The 23,602-nt window shown below is 40.4% G+C and overlaps 2 protein-coding genes across 2 annotated transcripts in view; both read left to right on the forward strand.

Annotated features, from left to right (window-relative positions):
- The window catches only part of ror2 (receptor tyrosine kinase-like orphan receptor 2), a 30,580-nt gene extending 12,983 nt beyond the window's left edge, over nucleotides 1-17,597 (forward strand). Inside the window, exons 2-9 of the mRNA XM_008325449.2 lie at nucleotides 5,784-5,855; nucleotides 7,948-8,235; nucleotides 8,488-8,518; nucleotides 11,724-11,845; nucleotides 12,976-13,290; nucleotides 13,562-13,816; nucleotides 14,109-14,314; nucleotides 14,579-17,597. Of these exons, the coding sequence (XP_008323671.2) occupies nucleotides 5,784-5,855; nucleotides 7,948-8,235; nucleotides 8,488-8,518; nucleotides 11,724-11,845; nucleotides 12,976-13,290; nucleotides 13,562-13,816; nucleotides 14,109-14,314; nucleotides 14,579-16,036 (2,747 nt within the window). The 3' untranslated portion in view covers nucleotides 16,037-17,597. The remainder of the gene's footprint in view (nucleotides 1-5,783; nucleotides 5,856-7,947; nucleotides 8,236-8,487; nucleotides 8,519-11,723; nucleotides 11,846-12,975; nucleotides 13,291-13,561; nucleotides 13,817-14,108; nucleotides 14,315-14,578) is intronic.
- A 1,017-nt stretch (nucleotides 17,598-18,614) lies between these two features.
- Nucleotides 18,615-22,350, forward strand: nfil3 (nuclear factor, interleukin 3 regulated). Its single transcript, XM_008325448.3, has 2 exons — nucleotides 18,615-18,796; nucleotides 20,813-22,350. The coding sequence occupies exon 2, from the start codon at nucleotides 20,923-20,925 to the stop codon at nucleotides 22,111-22,113; it is 1,191 nt and encodes a 396-aa protein (XP_008323670.1). The 5' UTR covers nucleotides 18,615-18,796; nucleotides 20,813-20,922; the 3' UTR covers nucleotides 22,114-22,350.
- Nucleotides 22,351-23,602: the final 1,252 nt, after the last annotated feature.

Genomic DNA, 23,602 nt, shown 5'->3' on the forward strand with positions numbered 1-23,602 from the left:
TGTTGTCCTGCCTGGTCTTTGTTCCGTCGGCCGTTTGGTTTGAAACCTTTGCTGAACTGAATTGCTCTTTATTATCTGTTATCCCACACAACTGCTCTGGCAGCCTTTATTCAAAGACTTAGCATTGATCTTCAGTGCTTCAGTACTTCAGTGCCAGTACATCCCAGTACTGCAGTACTCATATTTATATCCAAACTGAATAAAAAAAGAACCTAATTTTCCCTAAAAACAGAAATAGAAGCAGCTCCCTGCACTTGGTTTCACTCAAATTGAACTTTTTATATCAACTTTCAGTAGGTTTTATCATTTATAATACAGTAATGAGTATGGATAATAACATAAAAAGTGAGCAGCAACAGTGTAGAGAAATGTCAACACGATGTGAGTCATTCTTATTTACCATAAATTTTTGTGATTGCAGCAACAGTGTAGAGAAATGTCAACATGATGTGATGAGGTGTTTTTTTTGCTAGCCAAGATATGAGACAGAGGCGAATTCTACTGTAGTTTTTTACTGTCTCGATTTAGTTGTTATAATGTGTCAGACATGTCCAGTAGGAGACAGATATGGACCACAGGCAGACCAGTCAAGCATGTGGACCATGTCCATGCAAAGCCCAAGGGTTGAGTTAAATCCCCAGCTTTGTAGTTGAAGGACTTCCTCCAAATACTAATCCACATGTGTGAGTAAAAAAAAGTGACATATTTACATTTATTTTCTCTTTTATTAGAGAAGAAGAAAGCTTCCATGCTGTGTTCCTGTTGTGTGGACACTGAAGGGTGTGAAAACACACACGGTGGTTAGTGCGTCCTGGGGAAGTATGGTAAAAGAATGCAACCACATGTATTCTAAACCACATGTAATGTTCCTGAAGATTAAGACAAAAATGTGTTGTATTTTTCTCATGCAGAGAGACTGCTTTTTTTTCCCCATCGTTCATCTCACATAACAGAATTTTTGAAGACATTTTTTTTTTATATTCAACGCAGAACCAAAACAAGGCTGTTTTTGTTTGTCACAGATGTGACTCGGATTTAACATGTGAGCTGCTAAAGGCCACTCATTTTCAATCAAAGCCAAGTCACAGCTCTAGTCCTAATGGAATAAATAAATCCAACCCATAATAACCTGTGATGGAGGACACTGTTGTGGACTCCTTCTTCAGCTTCACAACTACATATTGCGCAATACACCAGATTAACAGTCATAGTATTCTGAAATATATTTTCCAGTCCTGACACTGTAACCCTTTTCCCTGCCATATGACCACTGACCATGAACAAGCTCAGACGCCCAGTTGCTGTGACCCTTATGTTTGACCACGTTTCCATAAAAAATAAGCTGAAATTGCTGTGCTAATCTGATCGAGCTCGTTGAATAAATATAGAAACAGAAAATGTCAGCAATCTAGCTAGCAACGCCTGTAACGATACCACGTTAAAGTAGATATATTTGTATATAGATGATATATATTTGCATATATATCTATAAATATATAGATAGATATATATAGAGAGAGAGAGAGTATATAGTCAAATAGTATAAATATTGACAGTAAAATAGAGATAGTTCATCATCTGGACAGGAGAAAATAAAAGAGTAGAAATAAAACGTTTTGGGTTTTTTTTCCTCCTGAGGCAGCACTTATCTCTGTAAACGAGGAAGGTGAGACTAAGTCCCACAGCAGAAAACTGAGACCTGTCTCAGGCTGTGGAGGACAGAGGGACACAGTGTGCAGAGAGGTGGATGTTGAGGAGACGGAGGTTGACCAGGACTTGACCTGTTGTGACCAGAGAGTGGATGTGGGCATCTCCACTTGCTCTCACATTAAAGTAATGTATGCATGGATCTAAAGTGCAGCCGATCGAGTGTCGGACCAACAGGGGCGCTGTTGTTCATTGTGCTGACGGTTATGTTAAAGGCTAATACAGTGAATGGAGGCAGATTCTGGGTCTAATGAAAGGCAGACCACCATTCACAGAGTTCAAGGAGATCCTTAAAAAGTCTGAAAAGACTTTGGAATTTGTTTCATCTTCATTTCAACTGGCAGTAGTTCCAAAGTTTTTAGGATGTCGAGACAGGAGTTTTAGTCCATTCAAGATCAATAAAAAGACAAATGCTGCAGAATTGGTAATGATTCACACACACACACACACACACTTATATTTAGCCATAACATAACAGAACTAAGGGGTACAGATTATTGAGAGTTTATGTATTTAAACTTTGTATTATTATTGTTAATATTACTATTATCATCATTGTTATTATTATTATCATTGTTATTATTATTATTATCATTGTTATTATTATTATCATTGTTATTATTATTAATCTTGAAACTTGCTCTTTTCACGGGTGCTGTTTTGGTTAAAATGTTAAAAAGCAGACATTCAATAGAAGTTATCTTTACATAACATTATTACTAAGAAGAAAGTTGACAAGAGTTTTAGACACAGTCTGACTGGAGGTTCTTGGTTTCATGTGTTTCTGTACTAATTAGTCCGGTGTATGAGAGGTTTATCATTTTAAAAGTTGATCCTCTGTGGGAAAAAAGTGCATGATGTGAAGAAGAAGGCAATCAAATTAATAATAGCTCTTTTCAAGCCTGGAAAAACAGGTCGTGTTCACTCACTGACTTCTCGCTCCCTGTGGCAGAAACTCTCTGTTCCTCTGTTGTCTTTATTGACTATCACCAGAAACTCTCTGTTCCTCTGTTGTCTTTATTGACCATCAGTGATTTGGTAGGAATGCATCTCCTTCTTATCTCTCACGTCACTTATCACAGGCATTTTTTCTTCAGCTAACTCACTGTTGTTAAGTGTTTCTGTCTTTACAAACTTTATTGTTATTTTAACTAAAATACAATTTAGTTTAGGACTATTGTTTGCAGAAAACTTTTTTGTTTTTGCGAAAAACACGTCCTCCTGGTGGTGGGTAGGTCATCCCACACGCTGCCTCCAAACAGAACAAACAATACCAGCACTGGCCATAGAACCATGTTCCTCCACCGACACTGAAACTCAACCAAGTTCCTATCGTGTTGTTTGTGTGTAATTTTGCCACAAAAAACTCAAAATCGTAAATTTCGTACTCATTAGGTAGAACGTCTAGATCAGGGTGTCAAACTCATTTTCACTGAGGGCCACATCAGCAAAACATGAAGGGCCGGTTGGAAATGGAAGACTGTATAGATCAGGGGTCCCCCAACCCCCGGTCCGTGGACCAGTACCAGTCCATAGGTCATTTGGTACTGGGACACAGGTTTTATTTTGAGAATTGAATGATCCTTCAATGCTCAGCACTTTGCTACTTGCTTCTATAGTAACGGGTGGTACCAGCTGACCAGTCCTTGGAACAGAAAAGTTTGGGGACCACTGGTATAGATGTAGCTACTCCGTAACAGACTCATACACGTTTCTGCAATTGATTTTTATTTATTCAAGCTACAACTATTGTTCATTGCTGTGTAATAAAAGATGATGGATGGAGGCTGTACGGACTTTACTAAAGGCTTTTTTAGCTCCCACGGGCCACACAAAACGGCTTGGCGGGCCCTATTTGGCCCCCGGCCTTGAGTTTGACACAGTTGCTTTCAAGTCTCCAGTGAGAGAGAGCGAGCGAGACAGAGTGAGGACAGATTAATGAACTGTCAATGGTTGAGTCAGGAGAGTCAGTCAGCTCAGAGTTGTACGGCACATGAACAACACTACCAACTACTGAACACATTTAAAAACCAGTCAAAGTGACTGGGACTGATAAGCTGTGATCCAGCTCCAGAGCTAACAGCTGCTAACAGCTGCATTTGTTTGACCGAGACTGAGACAGTGGTAAAGTGTGATAAGGGTAAATAGGTAGGTAATACGATACAACGTAATTCGCGATTTCTTTGTCTACGATTCAATTTTGTCACTTTATCGAAAATGAAAGTGGAGACTGTAGTGGGTGGAGAGTAACACTGACAATGGATAGAAGACTGAGACAGAAAAGGAGAGAGAGGGCGAGGGCCAGCACTTTTAACAGAGAGGCTAGGAAACAGTTGAGATGTGCCAGAAGGCCTGCAGTCAAGACTCCAGTAGATGGAGCTGTGGCTTGGCCTGTAGATTCTCAAAGAGCTCTTTCATAGTGGGAGGCGAGGGCTGCTGGAATGTAGGAGCCAACCGACTCACCCAGCTCCAGATGGAAAAGAAGAGTCCTATCAGCCTGGTCACATACGTTGCGGGGCTACATGTGGTCTAACTGGGCTGGTTGTCCTGGCTGAATCACAGTCTCTTATCTTAATTATTCCACACTGACAAGTCAAGTGAGTTGACATCTGTGAACTTTAATAAACATTTTGTCAGTCAATTTTTCTGTTTATATATATTGCAGTTATGTAGTATGAAAAATAATAAACCAAATACCAAATATAATACAACCTACATTTGCAACTGCAGCTTCATAACTTCATCCAACATCAAGTCTTGATCCTCAACTCAACAGATGCCATGCCCCCTCTGAAGTCCTGCCCCCTCTCCAACACCTAGTGGTAGAATGCCTTCAGTCACTCAAGGTCTATCATTGTCTTCATCAAAGAAACACATGCTAACAGCGTTTTTTTTTTCTCTTTCTGTTAAAACTGAAGAAAACCCTGCACACATCTGCAAATGGAGTAAATCAAACGTAGTCCAGAAGGAAGTGGAGCTACTGAATGGAATGCTGTATGTTTTACTCACTGCAGTGGTTAAAAAGCAGTTTTCATGAGCTTCCACAGCTGTAGACCACATGCTCTCTATCATAAGCCAATACTTAGTTAGGCTAAGCTAATAACCAGACCATAAATCTTGTCAGCTCAAATGTGCCTGATCATAAATAGAATCCAAGAAGAGCAGAGCCATTCATTTCCAGCAGCCTGTGGATCAAATGTTGAAATGAAAACACAGATCGAATTGAATTAAAAAAGGTACACTTTTATAGAGAACATATAGAGAAATGAGGGGTTAGTGTTCTTGCCTTACAGTAAGAATATCAATGGTTCGATCCCTGCTTCTATAGTGGAGTTTTATTACTTCATCAGTCTTCTAGGGCAGGGGTCTCCAACTCAAATGAGCCAGGGTCATTTCCTTAGAAGGCCACGTCACAGTTAGTTGTTCAATCAGATCAACAGTCTAATTTTTAAATGTCCAAATTAAGCATTTTAATTGACAAAAATTAAAATTGAAAAATAATTTCAAAGGCAAAATAATTTTTTGCATCTAGTCAGGGGCTACATGTGAGGGGTTCGTGGGCTGGAGGTGGTCCCTGGGCCGGGGGTTTGACACCTCTGTTGTAGAGCCATAAAACATTCAGATTGGGGATTAAGTTAATTATTCACTCTAAACTGACCACAGGTGTGAATTTGAGTGAATATTTATTGTGTAACCCAACTTCCCTGAACACCTCGAGCCCCTGAAAAGGCTTGAGCAGGACATGACGAAGGACATGAAGTGAAATAATAAAAAGCTGTTCATTTGGTGAAGTATTTCATCACCTGTTTACACTCCCTGAGCTCGTACTTTTCATCATAGTTATTTGTTTGATGTTTTGGTTACAACAGATTTACCAACACTCACTAATTTGATGGTTTGCTTTTGTGTTTGCCTGTATTTTGTGTGTGTGTGTGTGTGTGTGTGTGTGTAGTTATAATTACGACACATGCCGTACATGATGTTTTACAGGTTTTGGAGAGTTCAGTGTTGTGCAGTTGTGTTTCCTGTGTATTGCTGTTGCTGTTGCTGACACTTGTGTTCTGTTCTCTGTGCAGCTGATCCAGGTGTGTCCTCGGATCCAGATGTTGTGGCGGAGGCCCAGAGTGGTGCAGTGCCCACAGCTGAAGGCAAGACATTAACGTCTCCTGACTTTTTAACACACTGTTTCTTTGCAGCTGTTGTGAATTTAAAACATAACAGAAACACAACGTTTAGGAAAAAAGGAACAAAGGACTGTTTTATCCCATCTGCCTCGATATTAGTTCGTTTTTTTAGTGTAGTACTTTAACATCCACTCCAATTGTTGTAACATCATTGGTAAAAACCTCCTTTCCACCTACTGTCCTATCAGACACACTCACAGGAGTTCATTTGGTCATTCCTAGGTTACGTCCTCGTCTCCTTTCCAATAAAAGACCAACATACAGACTTCATGTTAATGCTGTCCCCCATCGGTGCTGGTACTTTCTTACTCTCCCCTGTTGTCAGTTGTTGGTTAACACTACATCTGCCCTAAAACACACATCGTCATCTCAAGCAACCGAGTCACTGCTAACACTCGGGGCAGAGGTGTTACACATGCCCTGAGGGAGAAAGCTGTGGTACAGGTCAGAGGTCGGCCCCTTCACAGTCGTAGGTCCGGGGGGAGTAGGGCTGAATCGTTAGGGATGTTGGGGGAGGGAGGTGGGAATGAGAACTAGGAGGTTTGCTCTGCACTGGGTGGAGGGAATGTCCCTGTGGTGATGTGTGTATGGGGGGCGGGGGTGACGTGGATTCGGGCTCATCCTGCCCCAGGCTGGTCCTAGGGGGTCTAGGATCCCCTTCAGTGTGTCTGCCTCACTACTTAGGGGGCTGGGCAGGCACCGGGAGCCCTGGGTTTGGACTCCTAGGGCAGAGTCTTACATATGAACAGACAGTGTTTAAAAAAAACTCCCACCGTGGTGAAAAAGAGGATGAGTGACCGTAACTTGGTATTCACCAGGATATAATCATAAAGGTCTCCAACAGTCACACACACACACACACACATAAAGGAGTGTGTGTCGGTCAATGTGAGTGGAAACAGTCCGACCTCTCAGTGGTAACATAGAGTTCCCTCATGATTTAAAACAGATCTTTTAATAATGGCTGAGCTTTCTGGTGTATGAAGCCGCCTGGCCCCAGTCTACAGTGGCTGTAATAGTTAAACGGCTAAAGCTACGATGTGGTCTGTTTAATACCAGGGTGGGGAAATGGAGCACTGACACTGACACTGACACTGACACTGACACTGAGAGAGAAGCTCATAATTACTTTTATTTAGTTGATGAATCATCCACTGCAGTTTCTCTAATTGTTATTTTTCATTTAGTTTAATAAAACCTGTCCAGACTGGTCTGTCGTGCCTCTCCAACAGCTTTGTCGACTTTTATCATCATGTCTTTGTCAAGTCTGAAACATTTGATTTATTCTGGTTTTTAAACCCTTCAGAAATGAACAATTTTAAAACTGGAACAAAAATCCAAATGATGCCAAACGTGAATGGAAACTTTTCTTTCCAAAACTGAAATAAGATCTAAGACAACGGAGCTGGTGACAAACACCAGGAATTCACTGTTGGAAACACCACAGCACAGGAGTTTAGACATACATTAAAAAAAATTAAGGATTGTAGAGAAATAACTGTATTTATTTTTTAATAAATAATAAATACAAAACATTTCAAATCTGTCTTAAAACTTTTGACTTCAACTTTGGAGTTAAACTTGGTACTTGTGTAGTATGTAACATATGAGGTACTTTTTTTTACATATTAGTTGAGCCTTTTTGCCATAAACATATACTTGTGTTTTAAAGAAAATAAGAGTTCATTTTTCAAGTGAAACTATTGTTCGTAGAAATCTACGTGGCCCCAGAAATGACTTAAAATAAAATGTCATCTGTGGCTTTAAAGTGTGTGTCCTCCCTACATAGTGAGCTACTGTCGGACCCTGTAATGAGGAGGTGAAGCTTCAGTCCCAGAGTTACATCACTGGTTAGAACCAAGTGTTTATATTCCTTCTTCAATTCAAATTATTTTAACCAATGAAGCACAGAATGGCTCACTTCAGTCATTTAATGTCAAATTGACAGAATTTAGTTCAAGTCCATTTTCTACAGTCCAGCCTGTGTCTGGACTACAGACCAACCTTTATAACCTTATTTTCCTCAAGACTCAAACCAAGTGTCTGTCCTCTTAAGGTTATTTCCTAGAGTTCCAAGAGCCAGTCAACAACATCACCCACTTCCAGGGCCAGACAGCAACTCTGCACTGCAAGGTAGCAGGAAACCCCCGGCCCTCCACCCGCTGGCTGAAAAACGATGCCCCTGTGGTCCAGGAGCAGGGACGGATAACCATCCGTAAGACAGAGACGGGATCCAAGCTCAAAATCCAGAACCTGGACACCACGGACACCGGCTACTATCAGTGTGTTGCCACCAACTCACTGAAGACCATCACGGCCACAGGTGTCCTCTATGTCAAACTAGGTGGGCTTTATGTTAACATTATGCTGACTTTTCATCTCCATGGTAACCAGTGTTTGATCTACTACTGTTTCTACGAGTCAGTCACTGTGTTATATTATGTTGTATTATAAGTTTAAAATGCAGTAGTTTTAAAATACTGCATTTTTTTCTAATTTTGATTATTTTGCAGTAGTTTTAAAATACTGCATTTTTATGTGTGATACTACTATTTCTAATTTTGATTATTCTGGTTTGTTTTTCTTGTCTCCACAGGTCAGGTGCCCACGCACAGCCCCGACAAACCGTAAGTGAGCTCCTTAGGTTAATTAATTAATTAGAGAGCAGTTTTCTACTTTAGTTTCATTCAGGTGCACTTCAGTATTTATTACGCAAATTAATTATATTTAGTTTCAAAAATAGGTTATATCTGACAGTATGTCAGTATGTGGTTCCTCTGGGAATCAAACCCAGGACTGAGCTTGCAAGGAAGGCGTGCTAACCGCTTTACTATAGAACCACAAAGAATCCAGCATTTTGCAGCATACCTTTAATTTAAAGCTAAGTCTAATCTAAAGGTTGCACAGTACTAGGTTTTGTTATTTTCTAGACAGTTATATTAAATAATACTAAACAAGTCTAAACTAAACACTTTAATTTGATATGAATCCTTTTTCCATGCTTGTACTCTCCCCACTCTCCCACATTACCAAGTTTAGACATTGGTGTCTCCGACTCCCCCACCCCCCACTTTGTTGAACCACCTCTGTGATTAATGTCTTGTTTACACTTGTCGTAGGCTTGATTATACAAAGCTTAAACAACCAGTGGTTCCAGACCACAGTGTGTGTATCATCTAGGATGCCCAGAGGTCATGCAAAGGTCACAGTCAATGTTCCATCAGCGCTTGAGTTACATGTATGAATGTAGTAAACACTGTCTCCTCCCTGCTGCACCCACACGGTGGCTTAAAGGAAAGATAAGCGTTTGATGTCCACCACATTATCCCATGTTGTTCAGTCTACAACTCAACAGGGGGCAGTATTTATTACTAGATACGAACTGCAAATATGGATTTACTGATGTCCATGGTATAAATTAGGACATACGCTGATGTCCATGGTATAAATTAGGACATTAATTTAGGACATAAATTAGGACATTAACAACAGTTAACCATCTTCGTATAAGTATTCATGCATGACTCTGATAAATAAGTACGCCTGAAAAGTATGTGAAAAAGGAACAGTAATAAATATAAATAAATAGGTTTAGATTTTAAAGGAAATCCAATAGATTTCAGTCAAAGTAAAACCAAAATCTGTTGTCAAAGCCTCAAGACATATAATAAACGTACAGAAATACAGCATCGGTGCAGAACCGTCAAATCAGCACAGGTTTTGTTTCTTAGCAAATGAAAGAAGCGCTTATCAATAAAGAGACCCAGGTTTTTATTTAACCACTCTTGGATGTAATAGACAGGAGAACAGCTGGTACTGGCCTTTGGTTTGGAAAGAGAAAACAGTCAAAAATAGAACGTGACAGTTCTCGGGGGCAAAAAAGCCCCTACCTCCTACCCTGCTACCACATATCCATTTAAAGTGTGTTCAGTGATGACATCATCTAAACCAACAGGCTGGAGGTTTGCTGCAGTATGAGTGGATTAGAGGGTGGTCCATAAGTACTATGTGTATATCATGAATATCCTCAGAGGAGCAGCTGTATCTGTCTGTGGCGACAGAAGTTGCTGCCTGGAGCGAAAATGAACACGTACAGACATGTGGGCAACAGACAACGTCGGCTGCATCTCCTTGACTGAGGGTTAGAAATGTAGGCCCACACTGACTGATACAGCTGAGTGATGAAGATGAGGGTAGCAGGGCACGTAGTCCCTTCTCCTCTCCGTCATGTTTGTTTGACTCAGCGGGATGAGGCTGGACATGAATTCCTTCGGCTGCAGACAGAAATCAGCCTGTGGTTTAGTTTCAGTATTCTGTGATCCAGAAGGAATGTTGGTTCATGTCCTCAGCTATGACTCAGATCTGACCAACCTTTTTACCTCACCATTTAACATTATGACTCTGCTAATGTCTTATACCTGCACTTTAGAAGAGCTGAAAAGACTCTGTCTGTAGTTTACACTGTTGGTCCTTCTTCCTGTTCTTTAGTGAAATCATTTTTCGGAAGTAAATGCAATTTCCATCCTAGACACCTAATCAGCTTTACAAGTCGTTGTCATTGTACTGATCATTGACTTGGCTTGTGGCCCAACCATAGCTGTCTTCTGGTGAGGGAGGGGTAGAGTCAGCTTTAGGCATTTTACGTCCAAGGTTCAACCGTTGTCGGCTCCTTTATCACCCCATTATAATTGTGGCCTATGCCAAGACATAACTCTGGGGAGGAATATACTCACTCAGTCCTACACTATGGTAGTGTATGGTGACAGTGTAGGGCATTTCACCTAATCCTGCATTGCCCCAAACCCTTGTGTAAAATCTAGAAACATTAGTTTGGAAGGCAACGTTGGAAGTTATTGTCAGTTTCTGTCACACTGCCAACAGGGAACCATACAGAGCAGACAAAACTGTTAAATGCAGCAGGAACCTCCTCACAGTTCCCACTCAGACAGCTGTGAGTGGATCCCTGATGGTAGTCGACGTGCAGATGTTTACTCTGTGTACTGTCTTTGCTTTGGGCTTATCCTCTTTGCTTTGTGGATTAGGGTTTTAGCTACACCTGGGAAATTTTGATTCCATCACAAACAAAACACCTCAGTGACCTGAGTTTGGGATTAACCAGCACAAGTATAGAAAAATGAAACAAAAGCACTGCCTTGTAGCCCTCAACAAGCAGATATGAGTCACATTAGAGGCTCTTAAACTAATAGATTTAGATTTCTTTCCAAATTTGAGATACGTGTAGCATCTTTTTTGTTACTCATTAATGGCATGTTGAGTTTACTGTTTTAGAAACCCAGTATAGGTACATTTATATATAATTTTAGAAACCCAGTATAGGTACATTTAGGGGGAACAAATCTAAATCTATCTAAAATCTAAAAAATCTTCTAAAAAAAACAATCTAAAAAAAGTTTTAATTTGCTTAAAATCACTGAAAATATGTATAGGTTTAATTATTCTAGATCTACCTTTAAACTGAGCTCTGTACTGAGTACTTTATTTATTCATATTTTATTTTTAACAATGAATTAAATCATAAGCAGATATATTTGGTCTTCCACTGTCTTCTCCTTAGATTGTTTTGCCTCTGAAAAGAGCATGATTTGGCTTCATGTTGGCATTTGGTGATTTGCTGCTCATCTTACATTTAAAAACATTAAGTACTAACATGTAATGTTACTAAATGTAACAACATATGGTGGTCATCGTCCATAAAGCCAGGAGTGAGACAAGTTAAAGTCACAAAACACAGAAAAATAACCAGCCGCGTCATCTGCTGTTCATCAATAACACTTTAAACAACAGTTGTTTCTCTACTGTCTATTTTTTCAGGACACGGGAAAAAGGTTTCTGTCAGCCCTACAGAGGAATTGCCTGTGCCAGATTTATTGGCAACCAGAGTATTTATGTTGAATCACTGCAGACGCAGGGGGAGAGTGAAAACCGCATCACAGGTGAGGATGCTAGCTGTGGATTACATGACCTGCAGAGACCAGCTGTAGGTTAAACAATAGGGACTGTTTTTAATATAATGCCATGTGTTTGAAAATAAGTTGGACAATATTGTACATGTACACTGCCCTCAGAGAATAAGTTGTTACTGTTTACGTCATCTAAGAATGAGCACTTTTTTTTACTGCTTTCCACTAAGATTTTATTAAAGCTCAAATTATTATGTGTCTAGAAGAGCTGTTAGTTCAACGATCATCAAATAAACATTTTCCTTTACAAATGTAAAAGTGATCTCTTTCTCTGTTCTTTGGAAATGTGGCTATCGGTGGGTGGAGCCAACTGCTGCCTTGGGTAAATACAACATGGTGGCTTTGTTTTCTGGCTTAATTAAGAGCAGGGCCTGGATGAGAGAGCGAGGACTCGGGTTAAACATATCTGGATCACTGTCTCCCCCTACTGTCGTGATGCTGCTATAATACACAAAATTCTACTGCGACTGACAAAGAGCGATAGCAACACATTTTCAAAGTTCCAGTGCTGTGTTCCTTCAAAACAGTCACGACTCATAGTATTAATAATTACGTTGAGGCACGCTAAATTTATAAAAGAAATACACACACCTAAAGATATAAAGCATGCAGTTGTTTGCACACTGAGTCCTGACCAATGCTAGGCCAAGCTAAACCTGTTGACATGCTCTGACTGACGTCTTCTTTGAAGTTTAACAGCGTTGACGTCTTGTGATCCTGTGACAATTACAATAGTGCCACCTTCTGGATTTATTCTAAAATAGTAAATATTTTATGTAGAGAATGTTTTGATCATTTGCAACAGAAAGAAAAAGGCAACTTGCTGCTGTTCACAGTACCAACAATCACTCCCTGGAATTAATTTCTGTTTTGTGAACTTTAGCTTTAAATGTTTGTACACTGTTTAGTTACTTACTTTTAGTTAGTTATGTTACTTTTGTTAGTTTTCTTTACTTACTTAAACTGCTTACATTTTCTGTGTAAAATCTAAATGAAACTGCAGCTTTATTGTCTTTTTACTTTATAAGATGGTATAATTAGTTATGATTTTACGATTTCATTCTGGTCCAAGATATAAAACTATTTTCCTCTTCTTCTTTCAGCGGCTTTTACAATGATCGGCACCTCCACCCACTTGTCGGACCAGTGCTCCAAGTTTGCCATCCCATCCTTCTGCTACTTTGTCTTCCCTCTGTGTGATGAGAGCTCTCAGGCCCCACGGCGCCGACAGCTCTGTGGAGACGAGTGTGAGGCCCTGGAAAATGACCTGTGCCACGCTGAATACACCATTGCTCGATCCAATCCCATGATTCTCATGCAGCTGAAGCTCCCTAGCTGCCACCTGCTGCCACGGCCAGGCACACGTGACGCCATGTCCTGCATGAGGATCGGCGTGCCACCAGAAAAACTGGGTTCATGTAGGTATACACAAGCTCACTCATACCTCCAAATGTTCAATTCATGTAAAATATGAAAGGAAATGGAACAACACAGGGGGCAGTAGGCCCAATTGTAGTTATGCGATGGGGGGCAACCAGCCCCCCATCACAAACAACTGAAGAGACACACAGGGGTGTGTACCTCCGCAGTGAACCAGGCTTCATATAATTATCACCAGAGTCAATGGCCAGATATTCAAAACACATCAACTCATGATTTGTAGACTGACAGAGACTGTCTGTCTTACAGACTCTCCCTCAGACCAGACATGCTACAATGGAAGTGGAGCTGACTACAGGGGCACAATTAGCATCACCAAATCAGGTCATCACTGTCAGCCATGGAGCGCTCAATACCCTCATAGTCATCGCTTGTCCCAGGAATACCCTGAGCTCTGGGGGAGTCACAATTTCTGCCGGAACCCAGGAGGCCAGATGGAGGCGCCCTGGTGCTTCACACTGGACCCTCAGGTCAGAGTGGACCTCTGTGACATCCATCCGTGCAGTAAGTAGTACAAAAAAACTGTACTGTAGTTTCCATTAATTTTGGTGCTAACACATAAATATATTATATTAATATTATTATTATTTGACTCAGTGATTAAAACATGTAATGATAATATTATATTGATTTCTGATTGTATTTCCTATTGGTAGCACATATCAAGCAAATAAGAACCCAAGCACTAGACCTTGGAGAGCCCCCAGTAGTAGTAGTAGTAATTGTATATGTAATAGTAATTGCCAGACCAATAACAGTAGGACCAGTTTCTCACTCCCATTTGGATTGTTTTCAGAGCCTCCAGAGAACACCAGGAAGGAGATCCTGCTCATTTTAATTCCTGCCATCACCATCCCATTGATTGTTGCCTGCCTCTTCTTTTTGGTGTGTATGTGTCGTAATAAGCAAAAGGCTACAAGTGATACACCACCTCGCTGCCAGATTAGCAGCCCACCTAACCAGGATGTGGAGCTGTCTCTTCTCAACCAGCAAAAACACCAGGTACATACACAAGAAAACACTCACTAATGATGGCTTGTTTCATTAAGAATGAATGGTGGTTGTCAGGCAGACCAATCAGAGGCTTACAAATGTAAGCTTGTATTTGCAGATTTGGTAGAGTTCTTCGGAATCTCCTTTGGTAGTAATGCTATACATAAGGACTTCAAAGTAGCACAAAGGGCTAGCAAATTAAAAGCTTAACCCAAGGAGAGGACACACTGGACTTTTTTGACAATATCTCTGTTTATTGCTTTAACCCTACAGGCCAAGCTGCGAGAGATCAACATGTCATTAGTACGGTTCATGGAGGAGCTCGGTGAGGATCGCTTTGGCAAAGTTTACAAGGGCCAGATGTTTGGCACCACACCTGGTGAGCAGACCCAGGTGGTCGCCATTAAGACATTGAAAGACAAAGTTGAACCTACTCTCTGTGAAGAGTTCCGCCATGAAGCCATGCTCCGCTTTCAGATTCAGCATCAACATGTAGTTTGTTTGCTGGGCATAGTCAACAGAGAGCAGCCAACGAGCATGATATTTTCCTATTCCAGCCTTGGGGACCTGCATGAGTATTTGGTGATGCGCTCCCCCAACTCAGACGTCAGCAGCTCAGATGATGACAAAACAGTGAAGTCCACTTTGGAGCAGGCTGACTTTCTCCATGTTATCACACAGATTGCTGCTGGAATGGAGTATCTTTCCAGCCAGCAAGTAATCCACAAAGACCTTGCTGCTCGAAACATTGTAGTCTTTGATAAACTCACCATCAAGATCCTGGATCTGGGGCTGCTCAGAGATGTCTACTCTGCTGACTACTACAATCTAATGGGAACAAGTCTTTTTCCAATACGTTGGATGTCCCCAGAGGCAATAATGTATGGCAAGTTCTCCACAGACTCCGACATCTGGTCTTATGGCGTCCTGCTGTGGGAGACATTTAGTTATGGTCTGCAGCCCTATTGTGGATACTCCAACCAGGATGTCATTGAGATGGTCCGCAACCACCAGTTGCTTCCTTGTCCAGATGACTGCCCAGCGTGGATTTACACCCTGATGCTGGAGTGTTGGAGCGAGTTCCCTGCAAGACGACCTCGCTTCAAGGACATCCACACACGCCTGCGCTCCTGGGAGAGTCTGTCCAACTACAACAGCTCTGCTCAGACGTCTAGCACAAGCAATACCACACAGACCAGCTCTCTCAGTACAAGCCCGATGAGCAACATCAGCATGAGCACAGCAAACACCTCACGTTACGCAAGTCCCAAAAAGGGCTCGCCCTTCCATCAGCCCCAGTTCATGCCCATGAAGGGTCAAATTCCTCGGCCCATGGTTCCCCAACAGATCTACATTCCCGTTAATGGATACCACCCAATGCAGGCCTACCCCTACCTGCAGAACTTTTATCCAATGCAAATCCCCATGGCCATGCCACCTCAGCAGATGCACCATCAACCACAGATGGTGAGCAAAGCAGGTTCCCACCACAGTGGCAGTGGATCTACATCTACTGGCTATGTCACCACCGCCCCCTCCAACACATCTGCAACAGAGAGAGCGGCTTTGTTAGGTGAGAGCTCCAAAACCAACTGTGAGGACTTGGCTGACAGAGCGTCACAGGCAGAGGCCGACCAAAACGAAAACTTTTCGGTGCCTGAGACAGAATTACTAGGTGACAGTGACCCACCACAGACTGACAAACTGATGGGCCATTTGTCAGACACATAAGTCTGATTCTGCTCAAATGACAATGGAGCTGACCATTACCTGGATTCATCTGAATATCTGATGAGCAGAACTGACAGAAAACTTGAGCATAATGGTGACTGAATGTTACATTGAAATTTTTTTTGGATGATAATGTTTGAACCTCTTTCAGCATAAACAAAGAATCACAGCAGCATCAACATTAAGCAAACTTGTGGTTGCACGTTACTACGTTCGTATTGAAACCAGCTTTAATCCCACATGTACTGCATCTTTCTTTTTATTCACAGGAAATTGTGTAAAATAACCACAAAGCATGTCATCATGATGACCAAAAACTGTCATTGTTTACTTAGTTTGTATAAGAGTGAAAGAGAGATACAGAGAAAGAGTTGTACACCCAATAAATCATTCAGTTAAAACATTCACCCAAGATAGAGATCATTGCTAACTCAATTTAAAAGGGGAAGTACAAGTTGTTGTTTTTGTTTTGTTTTTTAATTATGAGGTTATTTTGTGTTTTTCCACTGTTTCTGAGAATGTAGTTTCCCTTCCCTGGCCTATGGGTAATGCCAAGTACACATTTGAAGGCTGAGCTCCATATTCATGTAACACTGGTTCACTGTTTAATTTAAATCTAATCCAATAAGAAAGTAGACACCAGTGATGTCCAACTGGTTATCCCCCTGATGGGAGCTTCAGTAATGTTCATTATTGTCCCTACATCACTGATGTCAACCTCTATCATTTTACATTGACCAATATACAAACTACGTGATTACATGACAGCAACACTAAAGGTGTTCTTCTATGGATAACTCCACTACAGTGTTCTATGATAAAGCAGCACCTTGTTTGAGCCACACCCTAAAATTGATTTTATTTATGTTTTAATATGCAACCTTTTAATTGCATGGTAATGTAACCTATAATCAATACTGTTTTCAGAAGCACATACATGAGATGTGGGAAATATAAAAATTGGTACAGTAACAATAATTGACAATTTAATTTCAATGCTTTCCCCTGAGGAAAAACATTAATAAAGGTCTGTAGTATATCAATATTATATATAAAATGTTGCTGAATCTGTTGAGAGGTCATTAATAAATGAAGGTTTTATTCTGAGTTGTTCTGTTACTTTTCATGTGGCTTTGAAAGTTGTACAGATTTGTAAATGATGTTTAAACATTATATTTGTTTATAGTCATCCTTTATTGATGAAAATTAGCACTAAGCTTAGTGCTACAACCAGGAGCTTTCTATCATGTTTGTTTTGTTTATGCAGTTGTTTTTTCCAACATGTATTGTGTACATCCATCTGTGAAGTATAAAATTTAAACAGATGCAGAAGAAAGAATGTTAACTTCCTTTTGTAAGAAAAATAAATAATGTTCTACTATCTAGTCCTTGTATGGTGTTGTTATTTTTGCTGTGGTACACAAGTGCTGTCATGGTGCTGTCACAGAAATGTCCTGATCAGAATTTTACTTAATTGGTCCCCAAACTATTATTTATTTACAGCAAATGCTTTGTTGTCATTTGTCAACGAACTATTACATTTCTACAAAAACAGATAGAAATTAAAAATTACAGTTAACGAACTATTACATTTCTACAAAAACAGAGAGAAATTAAAAATTACAGTTAAAATTATCAAGCTAAAATAAAATACATTTAATTTACGCAGAGTTGAAATCCAAGTAAAACCCTACACCTATAAGATGTATTCATTGAAGAATAAATGATTTGACTATGTGAAATTTCCGCATGTGGTGTTTTATCTGTCATTCTGCAGTGTCACAATGCTGCCACCAGATAATGCTGTTGTTCTATAAAAAGTACAAACGACGTTAATTGTAGCTAGAGAGGAGCCCGTTACTTTACACATTCAAGGTTTGTGAAACTACTAGCTATTACCAGAATAGAAGAATTATTCTGATGAAAGATGGGTCAAAATAATTAATTACGTATATTGGGAAATAGCTGTGATCTGTGATGAACTCTGTTACTGTTATTAGCTGTTGCCGTCTACATATGTGCGTTAATATAGGAACAAGCAACTGTTTGTTCTAAATTAAGTTCTCTTCAACTTCTGGTAATGGTGCACTGATGGGAATATGAGTGTAAGTCAAATATCCTCTGACAATTTGAAAGATTATTTAGACTAATTAATTATAATTGCGTCATGTATGCAGATGGAGACATTATCAACTTTTATTGGGGATAATTTAAGGAAAATAACTTTTATTATATTCATTATCAACTTTTATTGGGGATAATTTGAGGAAAATAACTTATATTTGATTATATTTAAATATACAATACATATTTGTATTATAACAAACAATAATTATGAGGTGATTTTTCCCAAAGATTTTCATTCACAATGACGTTTATGTCGCGTACATTTGGATCGCTGTTATCGCTCAATCCTAAGATTAACTATTGGCCCTAAACGCAACACACGTACTGATGAGATGACACGCTGGTGTGGGGGATTGTCGACGCAAGTGTTCATTGGCTAAAACTCGACAAACACTACAATTTGATTGGCTGCAGTGGCTGCCACTTGGCCCAGCGCTGCCAATATACTTATACGTTGACCTACTAACACAGATCCATGAGTTAGTGTTAGCCCTTCGAAGGAGGGATCCTCGCGAGGGGACGTAGTGGTTCTTGGACAGTTGTAGCCTCTTTATTACCCCCTTAGAATATTGAACAGTTAATAGGGGACCAGTACGTGTGAGAAGTGTCGAAGAAGCAACGCTGTCACAAAAGGTACAGTTTTGATTTGACTTCAACGTTAAGCCATTTTGTTGTTCTTGTGATTTGTGCTGTTGGTTGGCAGTTCGTACGCGCCGCTCCGCAGTCACACTGCAGCCTTATAAACGGCAGCCATTGTGTTTGTAAATTCTGTTTTACGTACTATGGAATGTATTTAAGCAAAGACATTGTTATTAAGCTATTGAGTTGTTAAATATTGTGTAATAGTGGGGTTGCAGAAATGTGTTTTTTCAAGGCACACAGAGGCCTGCCCTACGTAACACCAGTGACATATTGCGACAGTGTTGTAAGAGTTTAAATAAGCCTACGGTAGCGTTGTTGGTGTCTGCTGTGTTATCTCCACTGCTGTAGCTGGAGGCTGGGCTGTAAAATCATTTAGTCAGATGTTATACACCCTCCAGATGAGTCTTAACCGCCTTCAACGCAGGCAGCTCTCACTGTAACAGTTTTCTTTGTAGGGCGTAGATACAGACCGTGCCTGAGTGTCATAAGTAAGCAATGTGATGATGTCATGTACGAACACGAACAGTGGCCGACCACACACGCGTTTTTCTGTACTTGTTGGCACTTACAACGGCCTAATAGACCAGGGGTCCCATCGTTTCTGCGATCAGGTGACATTTTAATACAACATTGTAACGAAGCGACATTCAAATGTGGAGAATAAACACGACACAGCAAAAATGGCACCGAGGTTAAAACAATTATGAATTTCGTTAAAAGAAACCTCACAATTGATTGCATCTTCTTTATGTCCAGTCTTCTCTGTAATTATGACATGGTTCGTGTTACTACAGAATTCAAAGAAATGAGAAATTAAAGGATGTTTACAATGAAGCTACGGAGTTTTCAGTGCTATTGTAGTGATTTCGTAATATTGCATTCATATATATGTAATACATTGTTTTAACACAGGTCACCAATACAGTTCTCTTGCACTTCAAAACAGTGAGAATACTGTTATTTGTTCTTACCCTTGATTATTTAATACCAGGTCCTTTAATAACTTAAAATAATAAAAATCTCTCACAAAGACCCCAACCAAGGGTCTCTGCAAATCCTCCAATTCCTATCAGAGATATCCGTCTTTGTAGAATTCTGCGGGGTTGTCTTTTTTAAAACTTTTGAAATTATTACACCTGTCTTACAACCTTTTGACCTACCCTCATGTTATTGTTATGTTATAGCAACAGGTACACCTGTTTCACTAAATTATACAAAAAAAATAACATTAATTAATTAATATTTTAAGTGTAAAGTTTGTAGATTATGTATAAACCCAAGTGATGTGATAAAAGGTTAGACTTAATTTGATCCAAAAGTCTTATAAAAGTAAAAAAAAAAACACCACTAACTGTTCCTGAAGCAGATCAACACGTCATTCAGTTTTTTGCGGATTTGATTTGAAGATCCTCCAAAAAATTACCTTTTTATAACAAACAACTTGTTACAAGTTGAACACTGGAGAAAAGTGCTGATTCAGAAAAAGTTGCTGATTCAGATCTGACAGGAAAGGCTTGATGTTAAACTGCTGTTTAACTGTGTTCCAAACTGTGTGAGAGAGGAAAGGAAATTTGATTACATAATTTTATCAACTTTATAGGAGTTGCTGTTGTCATCAGGTTTTCTTTACATTAGGTTTTTATTTTACCTCTTGGTGGCATCAATTATTTTAGTTAGTTCCTGTGTCTGTGTCTTGTGCTAAGTCACAACAAACATGTGTGTCAACATAGAATCACACCAGTGGCTTAGAGGTTCATTCAGTTGGTTTAGGAGAAAGAAATTAATGTATAGACCGCAGTCCTGCAAACTTTATCACCCAAAGAGGTCAAATTTGGTCTTTACACAAATGATTAAGATGACCTTACAACTAGCAAAGGCAATGTGCAACTGTCACCCTTTTATAAAAAAGTTGTTTAATAACTTTTTTTTAATTTTACTTGAATATTTGTATTTGTTGGGTTTCCATATGACACTGACCTTTAAACTTCTCTTATTGTTACTCCATAGATTTCCCCAAGTGGATAAGCTGAATTTGGAAGTCACCATTTTTGTACGCAAACATTATGGTGAACAGCTGAAGGACCAGGAGCATATTGTTGTGTTGAGTCAGTGATAATATGCAGTCAGTCAAGCAGGAGTCGGAATCCAGTGAGTCCTACGGCGGAGAGGACACTCTGGTTCTGGCTGTAGCCTTACAGGGGGCTAACAGGGAGCTGACTGGACATGATATTCCATTCAGGGCTAAGACTTGTCGTAGGAAAAGAGAGTTTATTCCTGAGGAAAAGAAAGACATCGTTTACTGGGAGAGACGTCGCAAAAACAATGAAGCAGCCAAGCGCTCCAGAGAGAAGCGGCGCATCAATGACATGGTGCTTGAGAACAAGCTCATGGCTCTTGGAGAAGAAAACGCTTCACTCAAGGCTGAGCTACTGTCACTGAAGCTAAAGTTTGGCCTGATGAGCTCAGCGGCATATACACAGGAAGCTCAGAAGTTAGCTAGCTCCGCTGTGGTCAACCTCTACCAGGAGCTCGTTCCACCCTCTCCTGACCAGGGCTCCTCCAGCAGGGAAACAAATTTAGGCAGCAGCTGCATATCAGTCATCAAGCGTTCACCTCACATGCCTGAGACATTCTGTGGCACTCCAGGTGAATATAAATATATGACAAAAGTCAAACAAGAACCAACAGATAACAGCAGCTATGCACAGGAGCAGAGCAGTCCGTATGAGCTGTACAGAAACTGCCTGAACAGCTCCCTCTCTTGCGGCTTCCCACAGCCGGCCTCCTTTATGCACAACACCAGGTCCTCCAGTAACTCCCCCAGGAGCTCAGACGATGGCGCATTGAGCAAAGCATCAGACGGCGAGGATGAACAGCAGGTTCCCAAAGGATTCACTCTGTCCACAGCTGGCCTGACCAGTGTCATCGTCTCTACACACAAGGTGCCCGATACCGGTGCTTCTGCCCTGCCTCATAAACTGCGGATCAAAGCCAGACCCACCCAGGTTAAAGTTGAGTCAATAGACCATGAATATGAGTTTGCTGGGAAGACCTCATCACCAGTCAGTAGAACAGGTGGAGAACACCCAAGCACCACTCAGGACTCCGTGGAGCCTTCACAGCTGCTCCCGTGTCCTCTGTCAGTACAGGTGAATGACATGCAGGGCTGGAGCCAGGAGCACAGAGGCAACATGGAGACACTGTGGGACCCCTGTAAGGGCAGCAGACACAGCCTGAGCCCCACCTCCAGAGTAATGTCCTCACACACTGAGGACCCAGACCTGGACACTGCTGCTGCTCTGTCATAGTAACACTGAGGTGTTCTGAGTCAGACACAAGGAGCATTTGTGTGTCTTCATTTTCACACCATTTTTCTATTCCACTGTGTGCCTGTTGTCAGGGTTATTTCTTGTTTTTATTACGATAGGTGTTAAACTGTGTTCACACCATGTTACAGTCTTAACCTAAATCTGCTGCAGTGACAATGGAAGGGTGGTTATCAATGTAAACAATGTACATGAAGACTATATTCTGTTTTTTTCCTCTTTCCTGAAGACTATATTCTGTTTTTTTCCTCTTCTTTCCACACCTACTGTAGCTCTACCCATCCATCAACACGTAGGTGTAGTGTGTACTGGTTATTGTTGAGAGATGGAGAGGTGAGTTAAGTGTGAAAGCTAATTGGATATCATTTGTTTAAGGTAAAAACATACTTGCTTTGACTATTCAACGGCTAACTGAATATTGATGACAAAGTGGTTTACTAGATGCCACGAGCCGTGAACATGCAAGTCTGGGATTGCCACAAAAAAAACCCCAAACAAAACAAGCACAGCATACTTAGTTAGTTTGACCACTCAACCACACCCACAACAAATTCTAACCAGTCAAACAATATTTGAAGAAGTTGAGAAGAAGGTTCAAATGTTTCTAGAACAAGCTGCGGAGTCTCTTAAGGCAGGGCTGTGATAGAGAACAAATTTCTGTGCTTGATCTGGTTCTCTGTCCATTTATCAAAGGACGGTTGTTTTTGTAGATTTTCTACACATGGAACTGTGTGTTCCGTCTGTTGCAGAAGGAACGTCACAACAGATGCTTTTTTTTACATTTGAAATAATGTATTTACACACATTCAAAATGTTTGTTATTTTAATGTGAATGATCCATGACCGGGGATTTCAAAATCATTGTACTCGTACATTACCACACATGAATAATCTTAGAGGTGTTGCTCTCTCTCTGTCTTCATTTCTCGCTCTTATAATTTCAGAGACAAACACAATCTCAGCCTTTATTCACTAAACTCTGTTTTTCTCACGGTGTGATTCTGTTCATCTGGGTGATGGTTTTTATTTTCTGCAGTTATGTTTCTGTCACTAAAGGGTTAAACTCTCTACAATATTAAAAAGTTTTTGAGCTGTTGCTGTGAGATACAAAACTGTTGCTTGTTAACTCATTTTCCAATCCAACCATTTCCTTCTGCTTTAATCTGTTCATGGTTGAGGGAGAGGCTGTTGTCAGTTTACCCTGGTTGAATGCTACAACTTAGTTGCCAATATGTCACATATACAGTGTATGGGTGTAAGTCTAAGATGTGACACTGCAGAGACTGCTCATATTCACAGTGGTTCTGTTTTTATGTGAATTACAGTTTCACTAAAATGTCAGGAGTATTTGGGTTAACACTTAAGTTTCATGTTTTCAGGTTTGTGCTACCAATAAACAATTCTGTTTGTGAAGAATCATGTGGATATGTAGCAGCTTCTTTTTTTCAACAAAAAAACAACTCTGTATATT

The sequence above is a fragment of the Cynoglossus semilaevis genome, chromosome 14 (assembly GCF_000523025.1).
Source record: "Cynoglossus semilaevis isolate Cse_v1.0 chromosome 14, Cse_v1.0, whole genome shotgun sequence".
Taxonomy (NCBI): domain Eukaryota; kingdom Metazoa; phylum Chordata; class Actinopteri; order Pleuronectiformes; family Cynoglossidae; genus Cynoglossus; species Cynoglossus semilaevis.

Bases quoted from the DNA above. Each gene is read 5' to 3' on its own strand.
- nfil3 (XM_008325448.3), top strand. From the start codon at position 20,923: ATGCAGTCAGTCAAGCAGGAGTCGGAATCCAGTGAGTCCTACGGCGGA.